This window comes from Medicago truncatula, chromosome 3 (genome assembly GCF_003473485.1).
Source record: "Medicago truncatula cultivar Jemalong A17 chromosome 3, MtrunA17r5.0-ANR, whole genome shotgun sequence".
In the NCBI taxonomy this organism is placed as follows: domain Eukaryota; kingdom Viridiplantae; phylum Streptophyta; class Magnoliopsida; order Fabales; family Fabaceae; genus Medicago; species Medicago truncatula.
In genome coordinates this window covers 52793968-52815197 of record NC_053044.1, presented here as the reverse complement: position 1 = coordinate 52815197, position 21230 = coordinate 52793968, and the positions used below count along the sequence as shown (strand labels likewise).

The 21230-nt window shown below is 33.6% G+C and overlaps 2 protein-coding genes across 3 annotated transcripts; one reads left to right on the top strand and one right to left on the bottom strand.

The window, feature by feature from the left end:
* The first annotated feature begins 7128 nt into the window (after positions 1-7128).
* LOC11436051 (adenine phosphoribosyltransferase 5) lies at positions 7129-11100 on the top strand. Of its 2 annotated transcripts, XM_003603318.4 has the most exons (7): positions 7147-7396; positions 7644-7754; positions 7892-7984; positions 9372-9521; positions 9647-9705; positions 10418-10490; positions 10847-11100. In XM_003603318.4, the coding sequence occupies exons 1-6, from the start codon at positions 7306-7308 to the stop codon at positions 10487-10489; spliced, it is 576 nt and encodes a 191-aa protein (XP_003603366.2). In that variant the 5' UTR covers positions 7147-7305; the 3' UTR covers position 10490; positions 10847-11100. The 2 variants fall into 2 exon arrangements, with proteins under 2 accessions (XP_003603367.2, XP_003603366.2); XM_003603319.4 differs by lacking the exons at positions 9372-9521; positions 9647-9705; positions 10418-10490; positions 10847-11100 and adding an exon at positions 8406-9364 and having other exon boundaries at positions 7129-7396.
* Positions 11101-12558: 1458 nt separating this feature from the next.
* LOC11436050 (PX domain-containing protein EREL1-like) lies at positions 12559-20173 on the bottom strand. Its single transcript, XM_003603317.4, is given in 11 exon segments — positions 12559-12814; positions 12817-12981; positions 13130-13348; positions 13812-14054; positions 14184-14348; positions 14535-15343; positions 15463-15571; positions 16430-16516; positions 17580-17678; positions 18584-18694; positions 19706-20173. Coding segments are annotated over 11 exon segments (2163 nt in total). The 5' UTR covers positions 19796-20173; the 3' UTR covers positions 12559-12748.
* Between the last annotated feature and the right edge of the window lie 1057 nt (positions 20174-21230).

Genomic DNA, 21230 nt, shown 5'->3' with positions numbered 1-21230 from the left:
TTTTTTTCTTTATAAATTTTTTGTTGTCATAAAAATTGTTATTCAAATAACACAACTCAATATAAATATATTTTATACATGATTTAGACTTAATATGTTGTGTGAGGTTAGTCTCTTCTATTTAACTGGCAAGTTCTTTTTTTTTTTCGGTAAACATCTATAAGTCTTGTCTTTTGTTTTGTAGCAACGGTTTTCATCATTTTTTTTTCAAATCCACTCTTTTTTATTTGCGAACAATCTATTTAGGGACAACCATCTTTTAAAAGAGAAATGATATTTGTACAATCATTTTTGTACAACTTTTTCTCTCATACTCACATTATCTTCTTATTCTCTCTTCCTTTTTCTCTCTCCATTGTTATTGACCAATGAGAAGAAAGAATAACAAAGTTGTCACAAAAGTTGTACTAAAAGAGTTGTTCAAATAACACTACTCCTTTTAAAATGAATGATTCACTTTACAAAGTAAATTAAATAATATCAAACGTTGATAACAAATTAACGGTTGATATTATATGCATATGCATAACAAATTAAAAATGGTCACTTCAAAAGAATAACATCATTTTTGAAAGCCTCTCGAAGTTCATCTCGATACGATGATTGTAACGAGATTTTTTTTTTTTTAATAAAGATGATCGTAACTAAGTAAAATTATATACTTCATTTGTCCCTATTTTATAAAAGTATGTTGAGGAGCATTTGCCTAATTTCATAGAGCAGAAATGAAGACAATGAATAGACCATAATTTTTTCTCTTGTATTTTGGTTTCTCTTAATAATCACTATTCCTCCGTATTTGAATTGTCTGTGGCAGGAAAACACGTGAACGTGTGAGAGAAGGGGGGAGCAAGAGAATAATATGAATGAATGAATAAAGATTGGAGTTTACATAGAAAAGGAAAATGGAAATGTAACGTGTGTCGTGTGATTGATGGTGTAAAGTTATTAATGATGATGTTATCATGTTTTTATTTATAGTACAAATAAAAACCCCGCGTGCGGGTGAACAGTTTACAACATTCTTATCTAAGCTTTCGTCTCATCTCATGTTCACGGACAGGGGCCTCCTCCTTATTTCTTCTACCCATTCTTTCTGCGTGTTCTTCAACTCTCCTCTTACACCATTCATTTCTTTTAAGAGTTTAACTAATATACATCAAATGTAATGCTATTTTGCATATGTTTTTATGTTCATTATTAAACTCACTATCTTGCTTTTTACATATTTATGCTAGAAGAAACAAACATACATATATTTGATTGAATTGCTGACAACATCCTAAAAATACAAAATAACATCAACGAGGTTTGGTGGCACAGTCAAGCAAATTTACAAAATAAATATGTGGTTTGCAATCATTCAATCCACAATGAGTAAAAATGGCAACCTTAAAAATATGTTGAGATCTAAAAATCAAATTGGGAAGAGACGCATCCTAAAGTAACCTCTACTTAATTGAAACAAAATTCTGGTCTTTTATTTCTAAATTCGAGACTCTAGTCATATTATAGTTTCACAATTTTCAGATTTTCTTTTTCTTTTTCAATCTAGTTCTGAGCTTTTTTTTTTTATCGCATTTCATTTTTTTTATTAATTAATGATAATGATGTGGCTTTGCCCTCTCTTGTAAAAAAAAAAAAATTCTAGTTTTCTAAAATCCATTGTGTTTACTTTAAATCACCATTGCAAATTATCTAGGGATGGCAATTGGACCCAGATCCAATGGGTACCCGCAAAAAATATCCACAATGGGTAGGGTAAAACCCCGCTTTTATGGATCTGGGCACGGGTACGGGTAATACCCACAAAATTAAATGGGTACGGGCACGGGTAAGGGTACTATACTACCCAGACCCGCAACCCGCATATACATATTTATAATATCATAAATTATTTATTTATTTTTTATGTATAATTAATTAATTTATTTAGCTATTTCAGCCTAAACCTAAACTTAAACCAAACAACTGCTTAATACAATAACAACTCCATCATGCCGGTGTATAATTTTTTAGAGATATTTTGAATGTTTTCTATTTGACTAAATACCACGATTCATGTTATTTTATGAGTTAATTTTAAAAAATTGGGATCGTAGTTTTATTTCATTTATGATATTTTTTTTCATAGTTAAAGTGCGGGTAATGGGTGCGGGTATGGGTACTGAGGTACCCATAGGGTATGGGGAAGGGGACTAAAGTTGTTGCCCACGAGGGTACGGACACGGATACGGGTATTTTTTATAAATGCGGGTATGGGGACAGGCAGTGTAGTACCCTACCCATTGGGTACCCATTGCCATCCCTAAAATTATCAAACATAATTCTACAACATTGTACATTATTGTTAAATATGACATGCCCTAAAAAATACTCCATCCGAACTCATATATAAGTAAAAATATATACTTTTACACTCGTTAAGAATGATAATAAATCGTCCACACGATCTTAACTCAGTTGATAAGGGGATTATATAATGGAAAATTCTATGGTGAAGTCATGAAAATGACTTTTTTTGTGAAGTTAAATGGCCAATCATTGAACATTTGTGTATTTAATCCATGACACGTCATATTATATGATGTATTGCACATTTGCTCATAAGGTGTGTCATTATATCTTTACTTAATGCAATTGTGTCCCTGATTAAATCAAAATTAAACATAGATTTCTATTTGTGCACTAAGATTGAAATTCCCTTTAATATTTTGTATGAGGACTGATTTATAATAAGGTAAAGTTTAGTTTAGATTGGTCTACCACTAGGACACTAGCTGACATGACATCGGTTGTTATACTAATGGCTAAACAAAATAACTTTTTTCAAAAAAGTCAATTTTCTAACTGCACCGTAGAAGCCCCCATATATAATATATGCAAGGTCATGGAAAGACACCGCCATTTCCCCTTTCCCTCAAATCCAACCACTATTTATCACGATGTAGATCCAAATGGTGGTGGTGGTTTTCGTGGAGGTGTTAGTGGTGGTGGATGTGAATACAGATCTGAACCATATTCGGATCTGGATCTACATTGTTTTTTGATTTGGCGACCAAGGGAGATGTTTCTGTTGGTGATGTTGGAGTGTTGGTGTTGTTAGTGTGATGTTGTTTTTGGTGAAGTTTCGAATGAAGGTGATGTAGGGAATGGTCTTCCTGTCTTGGGTGATGTCCAAGTGGTGATGCAGTTTGCGTGTGGTGATATCAGATCTAAGGTTATGGTTTATTAAGTTCATGGTGATTTTGGTGGTTGTTGGTGATGGGTATCACAAGTGGTGGTTTTTGGTGTTGAGGTGGAAGGCGAAATGTTCACTGTCTCTTTCTTGTGTGGCGGTGAGTTCAGGGGTGTGGCGATGATGATGATGAGGAGCTTGTGGGTTGTGTTGTGTTTGGGGTTTTGTGATTTTCTTCCTTGCGGGTGTTAGAAAAAGCACAAGTTGTCTAGTGTTTTTGTGTGGTGGTTGTTTCCTTTCGACTATGTGGAGGAGGTTATGGTGGTGTGAGGTGGTGATGTAGGCCACGTTTTTTGTGGTGTTAGAAGGTGTCGGTGGGTCTTCAATAGTTGGGTTCGATCAGAACCTTCTCGTCTGATTCGACTACTCTGTTATCTGGTGGATTGTCGATATGGATTGATGGTGTTGCTGATGCGAAGGTGGATTTTGTTGTTGCGTTGGTTGTTGTTGTTGTTGTTGTTGCAAAAATGGTTTTGTTAACGTGACATCAATTGTTGTTGTGGCGAAGGTGGTTGTTGTTGTTCCAATCCTTATAGTTATCGGTTGTTTTTCAAAGGTTGTTTGGTTGTTGTGTTGGTTCTTGACGTTGCTGTTTGGGGGTTGTGGGCGAGCAGTGGAATTTAGGCGGTGGGAGTTGCTTTTGTGGCGGCTAGTGATGTTGGTTGAATGTTTTTTTATGTATGTTGGGTGAGAGTTTTGGTACAACTTTTTTATGTATGTTGCTCCCAATCTAGCATTCCTTGTACTGGTTTGGATTCATTGTGATTTTAATAAATTTTATTTTGGCTTTTTCAAAAACAAATATATATATATATATATATATATATATATATATATATATATATATATATATATATATATATATATATATATATGTAAGGTCATTGTTCAAACCTCAAACGCATTATTTATTCATTTTAAAAAGGTAAATTTATAGTCAATAGACTAATTGACAAAATATGATAGTAAATCACATTTTATTTATTTCATGTAAAAGTTAAATACATTTGCTAATAACCTTATTTACAATGGTTTCTCTTAACAATTATATAAAACCAATTTAAATGTATTTTAAAATAATAACATTAAATGTGGATAAATTAGTTGGCATTTGTTTATATTGAGTCCAAGTAATTCAATATTTTTTTTATAATTGAGTTATAGTAAGTCTTTATTGAACTGTGTGAAAATATCATGAGACTATAATATGGTATGATTAAAATCTCAGATTTCGGCTAATGAAGGTTGCTCTTGTCGACTAAGGTGCCAAGAAGCGTGGTGTGTGAGAATCTCGGTGCATGGTTGGTTCTGTTTCTAAGACCGTCCCCAATGGTTTTTTTTTTTTTCAACACCACTTTTTTAATTCCTAACATTTCATATCATTTTCTCTCTCTTATTCAACACTCATTCAACTTTTACCCTCTCCAATGGTTTTTCATTCAATACTCTACCCCACCACTTTTTATTTCTTATTCTTATTTAATTTTTGTTTTTATAATTACATAAAATTATCGATTATAATTAAATTAAAATAATAGAATTAACTATTTATTTTTTAGTATTTTTGGAAAAAAAAAATTTGTAAAATAATTTATTTTTATTTTCTTAATTTAAAATGCAAGTACAACAAACTAAGCACGCGACACACAAATAACTTAAAATGCAATACAACACACAAGTAATTTATTTAGTACAATACAAATCATCTTCAATCACGATACATTCCAAACTTTGTCCATATGTGTTTCACTAGATCTGCTTGCAATTCGTGATGAACATATGGATCACGCAACTCGGATCTAGCACGCACATGATTTGCAAAAGCTGGTTATTATTGGGATCCATTTCACTAAAAATAAGATTAAAACTTCACTTAGTTTGCGAATAGAAAGATAATAATAAGATGAGGATAGTGAAAAATTGGTTTTTTTTTTTTTTCTGTGTCCAAATCAAATGAACCAAGTCTCTATTTAAAGAGAAAAAAAAATCATGAATTTTGGTAAAAAAAATAATAATAATTAATTTCGAGTGAAATAATTGAGTTGAAATTATTAAGATGATAAAAATCCAGACAGCCAATCAGAATCAGCCACGTATCAACCCATTATCCACAAAGATTCTTCTCTCTTCGTTCTCCTGACCCCACTCGCGCCTGTCGGCGCTTGTTGCGCACGCGCCATGCTTGGCAAACAGCAAGCTTCCGCGTGTCCCTGTGCCAGCCGGTACAACAATGTTGAATGTGTTCAACACTTCTCTCCTCCATGTCATCACTCAACACCATTCAACTCTCCATTGGAGCTTCATCACATGTTGAAACTCACTTTCAACACAACCATTGGACTTGGTCTAAAGGAATAGAATAATTTTAGACGTGTATAATTGATTTTAACATGTTTCATTGTTTGTGAATAAAATTGATTTTTTTTAAGAAAAGTAAAATTGATTTTACTGAAGGTAGTATTTGTAACTTTAGATTCTATAATTGATTTTTACAAATAAATTTATGGTTTAACCTACTCTTACATAAATATATTTAAACATAAATTATTTTATCTTCAACTTGCTTTTAGTCGAAATTGTTTTTACAAAATCAATTCACTAAAAATCAATTTTTGTCGCAATATAACAAAACACACACTCAATGTATTATTGGTAGGTTATCACTCTTTGAATCTTGAGGACCTTTCTAGCTCCAACAAGTTAAGAAAATCCAATTCATCTAGACTTTTCTTCATCAAAAGTATTGAGATCATGGAGTAAAAATCAATTCCAAGGACAATATATTTTTAACACTTTTTTTTTTTGGCTGAATCAAGGGAGGCAGACATCAAGAAAACGCGTAGACATTCCAACTAGATTGGCACCCCACACGAGTCCCATCCTATGTTGCTAAACCCATAAAATAATATTATTACAAAAAGAGAAAAATATGTACAAAAGAGGGGGGTGGGGCTAGACCTAGCCTTCAAAACAAAAACAAAAACAAAAGCAAAACTAGGGAAAACAATACTTAGGCTAACCAAAACGGTTAGAAAAGAACGAAGCCTGAATAAAATTTGGAAGAGCGGTGGACCATCAAATTTTCTGAATACAATGACCATGATTAGCTAACAAGTCTGCACAACCATTCCCTTCCTGAAATATATTCGAAGAAATCACCTGAAATTCTGGCCGAAAATAATTATGCCCATGTTTCTCAAATGGATTGGCACCAAAGATGCGTTCTTAAAGGCCAACAACACACAAGTTGAATCACTCTCTAACCAAATGTTTTCCCAACCCTGCTGCAAAGCATGCTCCATAGCCATAATGAAGCAAGAAATTTCGACCTCAAACACATAGAGGTCTCCGAGATTACCTGCAAAACAACCCAACAATGATGAAAATACCACCAGAAGTCGCATGTTGTTCCAACACCGACCCATCAATGTTCACCTTCACCCAAGGAACCGCAGGTGGCTGTAGAAATGTTTCTTATTAGATGAAATCAACGAGTGTAACTCATACACTTTACCCTTAAAAATAAATCTCACATTAAATGATAGTGTGTGTATATATATATAAATTTCATTTAATAAAAGAGTGAATGTTGAAAATAAAAATTTTAACGAATAAAATAATAGGTCAAATGTTTCCATAAACATAACTCAGTTAAAATGAACAATAAATTGTTATATGTAACGGTCGGAGTTCGAACCCCAACACCCCTGCCCCATTTATTCAATATTAAATAGGTGAATTCTAGCCGTCTAGTGTTTGACACACACAAAAAAAATGCAAAAATAGATTTAAAGTTAAAAAAGAGAAAGTGGGGCGTGTGATGAAAACAAAGGAAAATCGCGTGGAGAATGTAGCGTGGTGGGGTGGAGTGACGCTTGCTTGCTGATGGACAATAGTAATAAATATTTGCTCAAAGGAAAGGAAAGTACCCATTGCATTGTAGTATTGCAGTTGCAGCATTAATAAGTACTTTCATACTTTCACTCTACTCCTCCTCACACTTCACTTCACCCGTAGAATAAATAAATTCAGTTTTGGGAGGGAGGTAACACACATAGCCACACAGAATGTTTGCTGAAGAAAATGGTCTTAAGGGTGACCCTAGATTGCAACATATCTCCCAATCCATCAGAGTCATCCCTCACTTCCCTAAAAATGGTTTTCTTTTCTTCCTTCTTTCCTTCCTTTTTTTTTATTTTATTTAATTTTATATAATAATATAATAAGCCATGTTTTCTTCATGCAGTTTCTATCTGAATGGATTTTTATCCAACAGATCTGCAACTCTTTAATTTTTTATTTATACAAAACTGAATAAAAAAATGGGTCGAGGGTTTTTGTCTGTGTTGGATTTTAATTTTAATTTTAATTTTAATTAATTAACACAAAAATGTGTAATTTGCAGGAATAATGTTTCAAGACATAACGACATTGTTGTTAGATCACAAGGCGTTTAAAGATACTGTCGATATCTTTGTCGATCGTTACAGAGACATGCACATTTCAGTTGTTGCTGGTATGGTACTACATCACTCTTACCCTCATGCAATACTCATTTAAAAAAAAAAAAAATTGCAAAAAGAAAAAGTGATTTATTTATTTATTTTATTTCATTTTTGTGATTTAATGTAATTGGGTTTGGTTGGTATGCAGGAATTGAAGCACGAGGGTTTGTGTTTGGTTCTGCAGTTGCGTTGGGCATTGGTGCAAAGTTTGTTCCTTTACGCAAACCTCGCAAGCTACCAGGTACAACATTTCTGTTCATGTTGAGTGTTCATTTAGTTATATAACTTGCTTCTAAACTTTAACCACTTTAAGCTGAAACTTCAAAGTACCTAACTTTTATGTTGAATGGGATGGCCCATGTGACAACGGGGTTGGTGTTTGGTTTACTCCCTTCTCCCGTACTAAATATAAATATAAGAAAAAGTTGGGTCAACAATAAAATTGATTTCATGTATTTGATCTTTAGACCAAATACATCAACTTTTCTATTGATCCAACTTTAGGACGGGATGTATAATCTTTGGCCATAGTTTTGTTTGAGCCAAAATTTTATTTGAGTTTATTTAAAGAATGTTTTTTTTATTTGAAAAAGTTGATTTAAAGAATGTTAGGTTGACTTGTGTTGAAAAAACATCTATTGAAAACTATCTTTTTTGTGCAGCCATTTATTTATTTAATAAACACTTTCGGGATAAAGGGTGTCACGGTCTCTCACTGGGACTGTGTGTGGAAAGGCCTTGTCCTACTTTGGTTGTTCCATCACATAAAGTCAATTGGCTCAAGCTTTCATATTTCCTAGTTAACTAACCCACAATATCTAAGAGGAAAGTGTGAAATGCTCTTAAAGTTTGAGATATAGCTTAATTGATTGACTAAAATAAGTTTCAAAGTGATGTATGAATATTCAATGTGGGATGATAAACAAGTTCTCTATAACTGTTGAATCAATATTTTAAGTGAAACAAATGTATGTGGTGGTACTGTTGCTTAGTTTGGTCTATTTATTTTTCCTCTTGATCTGCATTGGGTTAACTTGCCAATATATATATATATGCTATTTGGTACGGCAATATTTTCAAATTGATCATGGCTGCATCAAATTGATTATCAGATTGGTGAAATTCAATGTTTATAATGAGTTATCAAGTAGAGTAACTCAGCTTAAAGTTACTCCTGGAGTAACTTGATCACTCCTCCTCCTGATTGATATTGTATGAGTCACAAGTAAACCAGGTGGAGGTAAACTTATCTAATTGGACATCACTCTTTCTGTTTAACCCAACTAATTGGGGCTTAATTTGGAGAAGTTGTATGTTATATGATAGGGATTTTGGCTCAGTGGCTATTTCCATTGTGCTTAAGTTCAATCAAACTTGAAATTTCGAAATACAATTAGTTCTGGAACTTTGTTCAACCTTTTGAGTTAAATATCATATGTTTGGTTTGGCAGCGAGATGGCTTTTCTCGCGCCACAATGATTATTGACAATGATTTTTTACAACGCCCTGAATTGTAGAACGTATCTATTTTGAGTTATTCCACTGTGATGCGGCATTCCACCTTGAATGCAAACAAAGACTGTAACTATTTTGAGTTATGCCTAAACTTTGATATGCTTTATCTTCAGGTGAAGTATTTTTCGAAAAATATTCTCTAGAATACGGAACTGATTGTTTAGAAATGCATGTCGGCGCTGTCCAGCCTGGTGAACGGGCTATAGTTATCGATGACTTGGTTGCAACAGGTGGAACTTTGTCGGCAGGAATAAAACTTTTAGGTGTGGAATTTAGCGTTTTCGTCTATATTCTTTTTCCCCTGCGTCATTTTTTGACTTATAATTGTTCATTGAATCTGGTTCTGGTCCCCAATATGCTTTATGCTTTCTTTACACTAATTATGTAGAACGTGCTAAGGCTGAAGTAGTGGAATGTGCTTGTGTGATTGGTGTGCCTGAGGTTAAGGTAATGACTCAGCTTTTGTAAGTCATATCATATATTTGCTTTTCTAGTTGACCTCTGAAATTTCTATCTTGTTATAGGTACTCCTAAAAGCTTAAAGGTTTTAACCAAAAATGAATAAATACAAATAATTGAAATATTCATGTCTTGTTTTGTTTCACATACTGAATTATTGATAGCCTATTGACTTCAAATTTGTTTTAGCTTTTGTAAGTTATATCATATATGCGCTTTTCTAGTTAATCTCTGAAATTTCTATCTTGTTATAGGTACTCCCAAAAGCTTAAAGGTCTTAACCAAAAAATGAATAAATACAAATAGTTGAAGTTGATGTTTTATTTCTCATATTGAATTGAATTCTTGACAGCCTATTCCACTTCAAATTTGTTGTACGTAACAGTCAAAAGCTTTGCCTGGGCACAAGTGAACAAGTAATATCCTTATAGATTTGCTTAGGGTTATTAGAATACTTTAAACTTCTCCTGTTGTCGATATGAGGGCTACGTTGGTGAGTAATATGTAAATACCTTTGTACCGCACAACCTTGAGCCTTTTCCTGACCCTGCCTTGGTGTGCCTGGAGATCCAACTCACCTTAATTTTTAATAAAAAATACAAAATACTTTAAAACTTCTAGAATGATATTGTTTGTCCTTGTTATTAATCTTATTTGAAATCATGATGGAAATGAAATGTAATGAAGCCTTCTTTTTCAGGGACGGTGTAAACTTCTTGGAAAACCACTTTATGTGCTTGTGGAGCCACGTCAAGTAGATGAATGCTTTTGAGGTTCGCCACTATTTCCTGAAATGGGAATTCTAATAGTACTTTTTTTTCCTTACTTTAAATGATCATTTTGTGGTGTGACTCTATTCATTTTGCTGCATGATCTCATAATGTCAATTGCCTTTTATTCTAACGTGGTAACTAGCCTAACAATTAGCTAGTGCGTCCAAAAACAAAAGAAACAAATAAAGACACGTTTCTAGGTTGATTGTGTCTTTTGATCTATATGAAGGACTAATATGGTTCCTTTCACCAATGGAAAAGACCTACATCACATATCTAACTTGCCTGTTCCACAGTTGTTTTACCATTTTGAAAGTAATATGTCATTTCTAAATGTATATCATTCATTCATGCAGATGTGATTGAAATGTGAAAGTATGCCTCATCTTACAAAAACACAGGCCATAATGTGATGCAAACTTTCACCTGTGGAGCGTTGTCTCCTGACAAAAGATCATCCTGGAAATTGTCCTCTTTGTATCTTGATCTTGATCTTGTATATGTTAGGATATCATCTAATGTATGGTTAACAATTTCGAACAAACATCGAGGGGTTGATTTTTCTGGCATTTATTTAATAAAATGTCACTTTAAGGTCTCATTTGTCTAATCTCGTTTCAAGTACTCAAAGATGATAAATGATTTGATTTTATTAAAAGTTATACTATATGTTACCAAAATGAAATAATTTTTGAATTGGAAATTTATTTTTGGACACAATCATAAGAAAAATTACTTTTATAAAAAGAGTCATGCTAACTTGTACCCTTAGGGTATATGTTAAGGATTCCATAAATGGTAAATATTTATTACAAAACTTTAACTTTCAATTTCTAAAAGAATAAATTGACACAATTTCGTAGACAAAATTTCCACTTTAAGATCTTTAACATGTGCCTCAAGAGCACAAATTAGCATTTCCCTTAAAAATAAATAAGGTTGAGGTGAAATGGAGGAATGAAGACTTGCTAAAGCCAGGGTAGACCTTGGTTGGAGAACATCAACAAAAGAGTTGAACGCATTTTTTAAAGGAAATGAGAAATAACTACTATGCTTAAATATGTTTTTGGTCTTTTTAAATATGCCGGAGTAACATTTAATTTTAGTCTCTAAAATTTCATTTAAAGTTTGGCCCCTTTAAATATTCTGGCATCAACTTTAGTTTATGTTTTTTTAACAAAGTTCAGGTTACATGTGAGTTTTTTTTATGACAGCGTCATTGTGAAGACCTTAAGATATCATTGAGAGTCATATTTTACAAATCACTACAAACATGAAATTTATGTTTTTTTTAAGGAATGAAATTTATGTTATTTTGAAAGGGGCATAAAATTTATATTACAAACGGTGGATTCTAGGGTGAGGGTTCAATTAAGTCCCTCGCCGGTGAACCATATAAAATACACCGCTAGATTAAATCAATGTTTCAGATTAAATGAAAATAAAAAGGGGAACATATACACATTTTTACAAACAATATTCTCCCTCTCTTCTCCATATGCGTTTCTTCTCCAACTACAATGGTGGGATTTCGCAAGTTTTAGATTTTTTACTACAGCTCAATTGATTCAAATTTAATGGCAAACCTTTAGTTTCAATGTAGCCATGGCAAAACAAAAAGGATGAACAAACAATTAAATTCTCTCGTTACTTCAAAATCTTAATTTAAAGTTCAACTAAACCATGACTTTTTCAAACTTGTTACTTAATTAAAATTGAAAAAACGAGAAGAAAAAAAAGTAGCAGTAATTAGAAAGTAAAAGTAAAAGTAAAAGCGTGGAACTATGAATCGTTGGAGAAGATGGTTCGGGCTCGGAGGATGAAGCGGTTACACGTATGGGAAAGAGATAGGGATAATATTGTATGTGACAAAACATAGATGTTCTCAATTTTTTTCCATCAAATCTCAAACATTAATTTAATCTAATGATATATTTTACATGCTTCACCGGTGAGGGACTTAATTGATCCCTCACCCTAGAATCCACCGTTACAGACTTCTCCAACATAATTTATCTTCGATGAGTTCCAACTTTTTATTATTTTATATGCAAGTTAACAAAAAAAAAAGGTTCAATGCAAAGGCTCGTATATGTGTGCAAAATAATTATTCGTACAGGTATACATACACTGGGGAGCTACTGTGTTCAGTGTAAAATTAACTCACCTATAGGATTCACTCATCCGCCAGGATGAGAAACAGTGGAGTCAAGGTCAAAAGTGGAAGAACATTATATGATAACACTTCACATATATTTCTAAATGTTTGTTACATTTTCAATAGAAGGAGAATCAACACTTGCTGTCATATCCAATTTGAGAGCATATGCCTTGTAACACGGTTTGTCTGTTTTCTCAATCTAACATTATCCAAGAACAAATCAGATATGATCTTTCTCATTTCATCACCACAGATTACACCATCTTTTATGTCATTGGTTTTATCTACATTAGAAGCTGCACTTCCGGCGTCCTTCTCTAGGTTTTCTACCTGAACAAATTTAAACAAGTTCTGTAAATATAGAAGGGTTTACAAGAGAGAAGATAATGTCAAAATGAGTTGTATTGAACAAGTAGTTACTGCTTGACTCTGCAACCGGTAAGAATATAGAAAGCCACAGGAAAATGATAACTTGTACCTCTGCTAGTAGGATGTCAATTTGGTCATCAGATGTTTTTAATTTATTAAAAGCATCAGTTGAAGATGATGACTGCAAGAATGTCCTGTCCTCATCTTCGTAAGGAAGCTCAACACTACACTCTTGAAGCTGCTTCAAAAGAAGCCCACATTTCTCAAGCTGTTTTCTCCAAGCAATTTCTGCCTGTTCGCTCTTCTCTCTTTCGTGAAGTAGCAGTTTCTGAATACACGAGAAACACGAGCATGGCATCAACATATAAGTCATGCATTCTGGGTTAATAGTTGATTGAAGTCCAGAAATAAGGCAGTGAGGAAGTAATTGCCATTTGAAAATCTAAGCATAATTACATTCCATATAACACTTTACAAAGAGAGAAAGACAACGTACAGAAAAGCTTTGAAAGGAAGGGAGAACAAAAAAAGCCCATAACACAACAAATTCAAAATAAGAAAGGAATGCCAAGAGCAATAGCTGAAAGCCAGAACCCAAAAAATACAATATATATGTCACACTTCTATTTATTTAGAAATTAGAACGATCACATTTTGTATTATCTGTCAAGAGGAAGAACAACGTGTGAAACATGTGCGCAGAACCTACCTCAGCTTCACAATATATATGTCACACTTCTGTTTATTTAGAAATTAGAACGATCAAACTGAAACATGTGCGCAGAACCTACCTCAGCTTCATATTTCTCCTTTATGGACTCACTAAGTTCCTTCTTCAATTCTGTTTGGGAACTACGGAGAGATTTGACCTCTTTAACCAGAACTTTAATATCTGCTTTGGATTTTGCTTCTAGCTCACCATACTGTTTTGACAAAATTTCCAGCTGCTCTCTAGCAGCATCTAAATCCTGCAACAGCACATCGTTCTGCTGAACAATTGATTCCTTTGTCAAATCCTGGCCAACATTTCCACCCTGGTATCATGTATAGCAGTATGAGCCATTTTTTAAATCAATGGTAAGTCCCCAAAAGAGAAAAGTTTAATATCTATCAAGCAAATACAATCTCTTGTAAAATATATATATATATAAGAATGTCATTACCGATTCAGACTTAAGTTTCATCTCCATTTCCAGTGACTTCCGTCTAAGTTCCTCCATATCCCATTGCATTTGAGTAAATCTTTCCCTCTCAATCAGAATAGCCTGCTGCAAGTTCTCCTTATTTTTTTGCTTAGAAGTTTCAAGTTCAACTTCCAAATCCTTGACCTGAACAGTCCAGTCACTTCTATAAAAATCAAAGCTTGTATGCAAGTTGTGGAACATAAAGAATCTGGTGTCCACAGATTAAAGATATATTTATTTATTCAGTAGCCTCTGGCCAATTTCAGGTGCAAGAAAACTAAAAATATATTAATTTACAACGAAATGCATGCCAAGTCGCATATGGTATACCTTTGTCGTAAGAAAATCCTTTGCAGCTATTTCTTGATTTAATCTAACTATAAGGTCCTCCATATCAGTTTTTGCAGTGACTAGCCTTCTCTGCATGGTCGAAAGAATTCTGTTCAGTTTATTGCGTTGATCTAGCGGAAGGACTAATTGAGCATCACCAGAACTTTTCAATTTTGTGTGGCCCACAATATCTGTTTCTCTCGAAACCGAAGCAGATCCAGGAAGGTCGACAGAGCCATCACCAGATGAATTTGGAATCCCAAAATTTGAAATGTCACTACCTCGTATTGAGCTTCCATCACTTCCAACACTTTCGTTTGAAAGCTTACGAATGTGACCCAAAACTTTAGCATGCCCAGGCTGAGAGAAAAGCTCCATGGTATTATTACCTAGAAGTGAAGAATCATATGAATTACCATTACTTCTGTCTTTCCCTGTAACATTGTTCCCATGTCTGGCATTTACTTTATGCCTAGGAAGTCCTTCTAATTGCTCTAGAATAGTCTGACCCATAAACAAACCCTCATCAATATTTGATATGCCATATTTTACAAGCTTCTCAATTGGATTCGTTGTATCTTCATCTAGTGTCAGATCATCTGTCCCAACTTCAGAATTATCATCCTGTCCAATTCTTGGAGTTCCTACTTCCGATGCATCATATGGTGTATCACTACCATAATCTGATGCAACAGATGAACTTCCAGCAGTTAATGATAAGCCCGAATGGAGAGATGATTGCACCGAATAATCTCTGTTATTGGAATCGGGATCTTTAACTGAATTCTGCTGGCTTGCATCTTGAAATGCTGACATGTGATTACATGAGGTAAACATTATAAAAAAGCTCAATAAAGCTGACAATCAATTAACAAAAACAGATCAACTGACATGTTTGAGATGCCAAAAAAAAAAAAAAATCACATACAAGATCTAGCAGCAGTTTCTAGCTCAAAAAATGAGGCCACCGGTGCACATCTTGATATATCAATGTCAGACAATAGTTTGGTGATCCACTCCTCCAAAGAGCGCCTTCTCTGTAGCAAAAGTAAATGTGTTAAAATCTATAACAACCAATTCAACTCATGTATTGATATTAGTGTACAGGTGGTACAATCTGACTGACTTATACGAGGGGCCATCTACATTAAATGGAGCCACTTGTCACATTGTACAAAATAGTATAGTTTGCACATATCTTAAAACATACAGACAACAAAGTTAAAGATTTAGTTAGACAACCTGACCTAAGAATATTAAGAACCTCATTACAAAAAATATGGAGAAATTCCTACGAAATAATTTAGAATAATCTTTACTTATACATAATAAGGAGAACATGGAGGTAGTTTTCCAACTACATTTTCAACGTCCCCAAAACTCTACAAGTATTATGTTATCCAGTTTGAATATTAAGTTTCTTATTATTTATTTAAATTAAAAATTACGCTGAAAAGTTAACGTAATCACAGTCATCCAAAAACTTGGTGGATCTTGTGGTTAGGTTAAAAAGGAGATCTAGAAAGCCAGAGAAAGTTACTGAAAGGCTTCAATGAAAACAATTACAAGTTCTAGGATAATTTATCATGAAAACTACAAGTTACTGAAAGGCTTAAGTGATAAATACAGTAACCGATTCCATCTTGACTGGACAGTGGCAGATGTTAAATAATATTTGGATAGTAAGCATGTTTTCTAACAAAAATCTAAAACAGAGATATGAGGTTGTAAAATAACTTACCTAAATTTCAACATGCTAGTAATTTTCAGTTGTGATGTATTTAGACCAAGTATGTTTGTATGAAGTAATTAAATTCAAGCAAGAGGACATATGCAAATTCATAATCCCAAACATGCAACAACTGGTATTGTAACAAGTTTAAGAAATTCCCAACCTCTTCCAACAAAGCTCGGCTTTTCAGTCGCATGAGTCCCTTGGGTGGCGCTGGAGGGATATTTCTCCCAGGAAATTCCTTTTTAAGCTACATAGCATGTGGCAAAATAGTCAACTAATCAGTGTTACCTAAACAAGCACAGACATATGCATAATATTTATCTATCTCTATCATACAGGGTACATGCGCACATAGGTCAGACGATGTGCTTGTTAAACCATTTAAAAATAATTAAATAAATCATTGATTTTTAACTCTATTCTCATCTAATGACTAATATTGTTTTCTCCTTGGAACTAATAAATACTTTAAAGAAATTATATTTTCTCACAGCAGAAGACTCTCTCACCCATATCTAGCATTGCTTCAAAAAATGTCAGCTTCCCTCGAGTTGTTGTGCACATGTGCTATGAGGCCATTCTATTCATTAATCACTAGGCATACTTCCAAAGCTTCACTTCCTTGTCTATTTTCTGCCTCAAAATTAATATGGGTTTCTTACAGATCTGGTTTAGGTCCAACTTCTAAATCCAAAACTTCGACATCAATTTTCTAAAGATTTCCTGTTTTGAAACTTCTAAACTACATTGATACTGTTTTTGGACAGAACATACTACTCATGAACAACCATACTCATTATTCTTTGAATTCTCATTGACAATTCTTAAGAAGTAAATAAGAAAGTTAGCTACATGCAGATTAGCTAAAGTAGGTTTAATCCTTTAATAGACAAAGTATAAGTGCTTCATATTTACCAAAATGGTATAAGGATAAAGGTGATTCATCCTACATTAATTTTAAAGGCAGTAGAAATGGACATAATATAACCAATTGACTCCACCATGATTGACACATTTTCCCATTTGTCTTCACATCCTGAGAGTATCGAATGACTAGTATATGTTCATTGAATATATTTTTTTTTTTTTTTATTACAGTCAAATTAACAATAAAAATAAACGGCTTTGTGGTTGAAAATGAACTAATGGTTAAAAACATTTAAATGGTTTTCAACCAATACGCGTCTGTGTGCGCACATGTGAGGAGCTAATGCTAAAGTGAAATTCAGTAGTCAGAATCACGGCCAGAGTAGAAATACAAGAAAAAACGTAACAGAAAATCAAAACGCAGTTGAAAATGATAAACTTACATCAACATACAAGTTTAAAAAATCATTGAACCTTCGTAGTACTCCATGGATATTTGTAATCCCTTCTGGTGATTGTATACCAACTTGAAGCCTGTAGAACTGTCCTTTAATGATGTTAAAAATGAAAACTAACAAAGAAGCTTCTATTCAACAACATACTATAAATAAATGGACTGTGGAAAACCTGTAAATCATTAATGCCTAAGCCACCTAAGTTTATCTTTTATTTAGAACAGAATTTGTTTTTTCACAGACATGTCTCCTTGTTTGACACTTGACTTTACAATCACGTATATAGAATTTAAACATTACGTCAGTTATTCCTGTAACTATCAAACATTATGTATAGCATTTGGTCTCGTTAATTGACATATAAACTAAATACTTCACTACACACCAATAACAGAAAGAAACAACTACTGGAAGCAGATTGACTGGAATAGGGTATAATGTGGTGACAAGTGCACCACAAGACGGTGCTACAAAAGTGAAACCAGCAGGATGGGCCATTTGGTAAAAGTGTCCTCTTTTACATTTACAAGTAAATGTGTGTAACTAAACTGAATAAAGAATAAAGCCAACTAGGGATTTATAACACAACCATAACAACAAATGATGCAGAATTAAAATGACTGTAACACTGTGAACATAACATTGGTGACAATGAAAAATATGCTTGCAGTGCCTTTATGTTGGAAAGTCTCGTCGTTGATAAGAATATTGCCATATACCTCTGTATAGTTAAAGTAGTTACGCTATGCACAACAATTAGAAAGAGAGCAAAAACAACTCTACAGCAGTGTCTTTCAACTTCAGCAGCATATAGATACTACTGTTATTTTTAGGAGGAATATTAGACAACTTTAAAACTGAGCATGTGATCATTTCAACTTGTAGCAAATGTGTTTGTATACTTCTAGTCCTAACAAACCCAAACCTGAAAAGTGATGAAAATTACACTTAAAGTAGTTATGAATAGAAAATTGGATATTGATCAAATTTACCACTATAGGATCTGAATTCTTTGATTTTGGCACGAAGACCCAAGAAGGTATTATGACGCAATAACTCCAACCGGTACGATGATTGTGTGGCCATTCGGTATCCCGCCCATTCTGTGTAATTGGAAAGGGAGGGTAAATAAGCTTAGGATACAAGAAAATACAACATTTCTTCAAATGATGTGTTTATAGGCAATGAAGATTGAAGATAAATATATACAAAATCAAAGGAGAAAAAAGGATATTCGCATATCGTACTATATGACTTTTATATCTTCAAAACAACTGCTAATGTTTTGTTCTTGAGATAAAGAACTAAGAGCTAACTAAGAAGGGGGCAACAAGCCCTTTAAAGCAAATGCCTGTGTGAAGCCTTATTATTCTACACTTAGATTTCTCTGTGCACCTCTAACTGATGCGCACACAGAATAATGTCAAAGTTTTTCATCTTTGGAAGTACTTCGTAACTTTCACTGCTTTCACTGGGTGCTAGCAAACTAGTAAAACCATTATCAAAATGCCATTACTTTCTTAAAGATATCAACCTCGACCATGGCCACTTGGATTGCAATTCGCTTTGGAACGTGGTACATGTACGCAGTTCTCTGGTCATGTCAGCAAATTAAGTAACTATGCCTCAAACTTCATTTTCCACTAATTTAAAAATCTGTGAATTTGGACTGGGAGTCCTAACATACCCAGTACTAAATGACTAACAATCATTATTACATTGAAACACTGCAAAGGATGAATATATCTACCAGAAAGCAAATCAAGACTCAGAAAACTGGAATGGAAACAAATCATGCAAGTCCAATCCTCAACATCAAAAAACATCGATATCCACAGCTTAAAAGTTTAAAAGCAAATATAATCTAAATCTCATCGCAATTACACTAACAGCTTATAAACTAACTCAAATTCATAATAACGATGTTCACAAAACACAGCTCATCACGATCATCCGCATCAATCAAAATTTATATCATGATCATAGCATTTGTAATTAACTCTTGATCGCAATCAATGAAGTAAGCAAAGTATAATTAATCAATTAATTACATTAAAAAGCTGCACAATCGCGCGAATTAAGCTATGATTAATTAAGGAAATGAAGAAACAAACCCATTTTCGAGGTGCAGGACTCCAATCCATGCCAAGAGGCAGCGGCGAAGTCCCATCGTGTCTATGCTTTGGAGGACTTCGTCTCTGCATCTTCGAATTGCTACAATTCACTCTATCCTTCTACAATTGGAAGATCATAACGTGATTATCAATAATCGGAATTTTCAATTGACGGCGCCGGAAAAGGCTAGGGTTTCTCCGATCGGATCGATGAAGGAGGAATCTCTGCCGGCGTAAGCACAGTGGAAGAATGGCGCACGCTAAGAGTTGAAGCGGTAACGTGGCTAAGAAAAGCCGTGAGTGTAGTGCGTGTTTCGTGTGTTTGTACACGTGGCTTCTTCAATGTAAACCAAACAATTCTCTCGTGTTAAGCACTTAAAACTATAAGTGCGTTTGCTTTTGTAAAAGCTCAAATGATACCAAAAACAGAAATAACACCTAACTGTCTTCTTCAGCAAAATCACAAGGCATTAGAGAAAACAAAAGTTACAACACTCTTTTCGAGGTGAAGAAAGGATTGGGCCTGGGTTGGATCATAAGGAACACTTCCATATCTTGATTTAGAATTATTATACGCACCCACATTTTAACAACTGCACCCCCTTAAAAGTCAAAATACTTTCCTACATTCACAAAGTGTGAAATCAAATTTGGAACTATTTTAATTTGAATTAGTCTTTTGAAAAATTGATTGGAGATTTGATTCAATGAATGATAGAAACACATTCTAGAAGCTTGTTGAAAGTTCCATTAATGAAAAAAAATAGAGAGAAATCGAATCTAAAGTTAATATAAATGTGTTCTTTTAAGGCGGGGCCGAAAATATACTTTTTTATTTTATTTTATGGAGGGAAATATAAATGCTAAATGTGTGATTATTGCAACAACACGTTTTCAAAGTGCATTAAATGAGTTGTATATAAATGATGAATTAAGATTCTCTCTATTTATTGTTAGTCTCTCCATTTTTTTTATTTAGAGAGATAAAGACACAAAGAAGTTGGAAAATAATTAATAGTGGTGGAATCCTGAGGTAAGATCCTCTCCATTTATAAAAAAATGGACAATGTCATTTAAAAAGAAATACACAGATAAAAAGGTTGTGGATCATATTTTTTAGTGGATCCCACCATTATTAATTATTATTTTACTTTTTATGTGTTTTTATCTCTTCAAATGCAGCAAATGGAAAAAGACTTAAATGGAGATGATTTTAACTCGAACCCACTATATACTTTTTTGTATATATCTCTTCCCAAATGACATTGTCCATTTATTTTAAGCAAATGAAGAAGATCTTAACTCGTAAGTGATAAGTCCATCTTTGCTTCATTTAGCTTAACTTTGTTTTCTCTTGTTCATTACATAGATGATTGTCATGCGAAAAAAAAAATATATCCAACGTATGTAATTAAAAGTTCAAAGGTGCACCTCGGTCTCAATCATCAACTTCAACATCCTTCCAAACAGGAGAAGACTAGTTGCTCCGTTGTTGCCACCATCGGAATCCGACATTGTCGTCTTA

Coding starts and splice junctions, on each gene's coding strand:
- LOC11436051 (XM_003603318.4), top strand. CDS start 7,306: ATGTTTGCTGAAGAAAATGGTCTTAAGGGTGACCCTAGATTGCAACAT. Junction 7,397..7,643: donor CCCTCACTTCCCTAAAAATG/GTTTTCTTTTCT, acceptor TGTAATTTGCAG/GAATAATGTTTCAAGACATA. Junction 7,985..9,371: donor CAAACCTCGCAAGCTACCAG/GTACAACATTTC, acceptor CTTTATCTTCAG/GTGAAGTATTTTTCGAAAAA.